The sequence below is a fragment of the Buceros rhinoceros genome, unplaced genomic scaffold (genome assembly GCF_000710305.1).
Source record: "Buceros rhinoceros silvestris isolate BGI_N320 unplaced genomic scaffold, ASM71030v1 scaffold6569, whole genome shotgun sequence".
Lineage (NCBI taxonomy): Eukaryota > Metazoa > Chordata > Aves > Bucerotiformes > Bucerotidae > Buceros > Buceros rhinoceros.
The window spans coordinates 34,226-38,817 of NW_010430846.1; the positions used below are offsets into that span (position 1 = coordinate 34,226).

Genomic DNA, 4,592 nt, shown 5'->3' on the forward strand with positions numbered 1-4,592 from the left:
GCAGGGTGCACACCGGCGCTCCCGCGGGCGAGCTCGTTCGGTCACCGCGCAGAGGGCTCGCGCCTCCCGAGAGGCGCTGGGCTCAACGGCCGACAATTTTGACGGATTACTTTCATGGGGGATATTTTCTGGTTCATTCTCCAGCGCGAGTATTTTGGATACAGACGGTTTTATTAAGACTCTTAAAAGCACTCCCTAAGTTTTCTCCCTACCACCCAAATGACTCGGTACTGTTTGATGAGAACTTCTAATCTTTAGCACAAAAAAACCAGACCACGTGGTTCACGACTCCGCGTATGGCCGTACGCTTTATCCAATTATACAACCTGTCTGGAGGCACTTAACCCTTTTTTGTAACGATTCCAACTGAAAATCTCTTCCTGTTTTAATGACCTACCAGCACCCAGGCACAGGCAGACACAGGCTGGCCGAGCACTGGTGTTGCTCGCCAAAACCCCTTCCAGTACACGCGTTCGAACAGTAGGTCAGCTCACGATCCTCCTCGTTGCTCATCTTTACAGTTCGTCGTGTTCCTCTTTGGCCTCCTGGTCTTTCAACTTGAACTCTTCAGCAGTAACTTTACCGTTTCCATCCCGGTCCTGATTGGTGAACATGTTTTTAACAATCTTTTCAAAATCAAAACCAGGAGCTAGCTTTCCTTTGCCAGAATCAACTTGAGCTTGAATGTATTCTGAAAACTGCGGGGAGGAAGGAGGAGAAAACAGCTCACCACGAAAGACACTCAACACTGACGGGTAGGTACAGAAGTAACATTTACTTGTCGCTGGCTGTTCAGCACTTGACTACTTACCAAGTGCACGTACAAGTACACTGGTACCACCCTGTAGAGCTTACAACTTAAACTGCGCTAAGCAGGACAAACCCGTGAGGTTAAATCACTCTTTGTGGAGCCCAGCAGGGATGTCCTCACGTATTCCAGTGGGTCCTGCACCCCTAACAAGAAAAGCCCTTTTTCATAACCTAAGGAGAAGGCGAGTTGAGCAGAGTGACTCAGGAACAGAGCTATCTGGGCAGAGGGGGGTTGATTTCGCATGCTGATCCAAGCAGCAACCACTGTAAAACAATCAGCAGTGAGCGCTACTGCTGACACTCACTCACACCTTTTAGGCCAAGCATCCTCTCCTGTCTCCTTGGCTTCTCCTCCTCCTCCTCGCTAAGTGACCAGAAGGGTGTGGGTAGCAACAGTCACATCCCACCTCACTCATTCTTTGGACTGGTAAAAGCTCTTCTCTCCTCTGCAAGGGCACAGCGGAGGTAAACACGAGAGAGAAGATGGAGAAGGAGGGAAAACAAAGAGGTGGAAGAGAGTGCTAGGAGAAGGGAAAACGAGGTTTTTATTTTACCCCACTGGCTTGTTAAAATGCTGTTCCCTAGGGCCACAGGCTGCCCCTTGAGCGTGCAGGCAGCGCTACTCCAGCGAGCAAGGACACGGAACGATAGAGAAAGGTGACAAAGAAGATCTATGAAGAGAAAAAAACACCAGAGCTCCTCAGATAAGAGAAAGCGCAGAGGAAAACCTCACGGAGGTTTGTAGTATCACAGACAGTGTGGCAAAGGCAAGCAGCTTTCAGTTAGGGCACCCAATGACATTCCCACACTTCAGATTTTAGAAGCAAGCAAGGGGAAGCACTTTCTCACACAGCACACAGTTCAGCTGCGGCAGGAGCGGCCGCAGGCACTGCCAGGCTCCAGAAGAGAACAGACAGTTCCTGGATGCACTGCTGCAGGCTCAGCTTTGCCTCAGGAATTCACCATAAGCTTCCATGAGAAGGAAGGAACCACCACGAGAAGCCTGATACAGTGAAGGGTTGTTGAATCCTAACTCTGCCTCTGACACTTGTGCCCTAAGAATCTGTTGCTGACCAAGCGACCACAACAATAAATCATCTACGGCCACTCTAACACTGCTTTTTGGTTCTACCTCTAAAGCTAAACAACCGTGTTTCAAACAACACGCTGCCTTCCTGTTACCTTGCCAACAAACACCGTGCCAGAAGAAGAAAAGGACAGGAGGGGGAGAAAAGGGGAGACCCGTTCTTCAACGTCGGCACTGACAGTGGTGGTAGGAGAAAACCTCTGCAAGTCTACTCATCGCTTCAGCTTACCTCCTCCAGAAGCACCTCTCCATCATGGTTCTGGTCTATTTCTTCAAAAAGATTGGGAGAGACTTCCCCGTTCCACACAAACATGTACCCTTCAGGCAAGCCAGACACCAGTTCCAGCAGCTCGATGTCGAAAACCAATACAGCGCTACCAGGCACTTCTCCTTCTGTCACAGCAAAGGGCAAAGAGGGGTATTTATCCTGGCTTACATCGAAGGATCTTATTTCTATGATTAACTTTCTCTTCCTGCCCCAACAGGTGCTTCTCTGCTGTGATCCCCAAGCCCCACGACCCCAAGCCCACCACACCTTCCTGCTCAGTTCAGCAGAGGTGATCAAAAAGTAACGGAAGCTTCAATAATAAAACTGCCTCCATTTTTTCACTTAGAAAGGTAAAACTGCAGGAACCACTTCTCCTTCATCTCACCACTACACTGTGCGTCAAGGTGCTGCTGACAGCCTCAGCAGCGTTACCTCAGTGAAATCATGGCAGGAGTTTAATTTATCCTGGAAAAGTAAACTCTTGGCCACCTCTAACTTCCGCCCAGTCGCAAACGAGCGATCGCTTCAGGTATCTGGGTACACACCAGAACACTAACGGCCGTGCAATGATTCCAGCCGTGTGTATCGGATGCAATGTGGGAGGCGGCAAATACCTATGAGAGGTGTTTAACACCACAGGCTTCTGGTGTTGTGAGGAATTTTTCAATAGACTATATAGAACTGTGCAATTTCACAGCATAAAATGTTGCATATATAAAATAACAACTGCACATACTGGGATGTGAAAGCTCTTGTCGCTTCTGTAACGTTCTTTTTATTATAGTTGTCCCTGTCATTAAAAATTGGTAAGCCTCTGTGCTCTAAAAGAGAGCAACCTGCGCTGTACTGGTGGTGGGGTTTCAGCAGCACCAATATGCTGTTCCATGTCTTACAGTCAGTTCATGTAGTTTCTGAATTTTGAGTTTTCTCTGAAATTTCTGATCTATTAGTGATGCACAGTCCCTTCAGTTTTGTTTCCTGAATAACATGTCACACGACTAAGCCCGAGTACCCAATTCCCTGTCACAGAGAACAGTGTTTACATCCCTCTGCAACACCAGAGTGCCTGGAGCTTTCCATTCTGACAAAGCAACATCACTGGGGGCACGTGTTCCCTTTTGTACTGGGATGGTCTTTCTATTGGCCACTGTAACAGTACGACTTAAAACACAGCACGGACAGTACGTTCATTTCACCGCCTAAAATAACGAGACAAAAAACCTCTAAAAAAATCCCGTTCCAGCAGCTGAGACGCTCACCCTATGTCCCAAAGGGTAACAGCAAGTAACAAACCGCGCACACGTGCGTGTTTCGGTCGCTCGGGGTGTTACGCGGATGTGCAGTGGGTTTCACTCACTCACCAACTCCATCTTCTCCATAACCAAGGTGAGGTGGAATAACGACTCTTCGTCGTTCCCCGACACACATGTCTTGAAGGCCCATGTCCATCCCCACGACCACCTGTCCAGACCCCAGAACTATGTTGTAGGTCTTGCCAAGGCTGTGTCTGCAGAGGAAGGGTAGAAAAACAAAACTCAGCTTACCACAGAGAACTTCTGCGGTTCAAAACGAGCACAGAGATAGCAGTTGCTAGTCACTCTCCCATCATTGCCAAAAACTAACTTTACACCCAATGCTCTGTTCTGCCAAGCAGTTACCTGAAGTCGTTCTCAAGGCAGCAAGTTATAGCAGCCCCAAACAGAAGCGTCCCTACGTTGACCAGTCCACCAGGACTAAAATTACAGGCTTCTCGAATGAAATCCAATCAAAATCATTAATCTTGCCAATTAAGCACCCCAAGTATTTTATTTCAAAATAAGGACATTTCCCTTTCACATATTTCTAACTAATGAAGGTGGATGTTTTAGCAGATGTAAAAATTCCAGATGGGTATCGGACCCAGAACTGCCAAGCTGTAGGGATGCGGGTGGGTTCACGTGGATCAGCCACTCCTGTAATGAAATCAGGCATGTAATGCAGCAGTCGCTTAACCAGGACAGCCTGGACACAAACCACCACCACTGCGATTTCACCGGACGGTATTTTGGATTAAAACTTCCTGCTGCTGGTGGCTCACTTCTAAAATCAGAAATTATCACGAGTTAAAACCCCAGAAGCCGAACACGGATTGTGGTTCTAAACACTGAGGTGCGGTGCTGAGACTTTTGACTCGCCCTGTGTCACACCAGCGACCCGTTCCTCTGTGGCTCTCCTTTCTGTGGTTGGTTGGCTTGGCTGTACCACCGCAGGACATGCTTGTACAACAGGCTCTTGTTTGGAAAGGAAACAATTCAGCGGCTAAGGAGGTCAGCCTTCAAATTAGGAGCACAAGATCCACAATCTCTGATTCTCTGTAAACTGCTTTGAACAAGACAGTCTCAACACCCCTTGGTTCCCTCTACAAACCGGGAATTAACTGAGCATTCC

General features: G+C 48.1%; 1 protein-coding gene across 1 annotated transcript in view; it reads right to left on the reverse strand.

Annotated features, from left to right (window-relative positions):
• Window positions 1-515: 515 nt before the first annotated feature.
• The window catches only part of FKBP9 (FK506 binding protein 9, 63 kDa), an 11,264-nt gene continuing 7,187 nt past the window's right edge, over window positions 516-4,592 (reverse strand). Inside the window, exons 7-9 of the mRNA XM_010143167.1 lie at window positions 3,527-3,672; window positions 2,127-2,290; window positions 516-698 (exon numbers count right to left, since the gene is read on the reverse strand). Coding sequence (XP_010141469.1) covers window positions 516-698; window positions 2,127-2,290; window positions 3,527-3,672 — 493 coding nt within the window. The remainder of the gene's footprint in view (window positions 699-2,126; window positions 2,291-3,526; window positions 3,673-4,592) is intronic.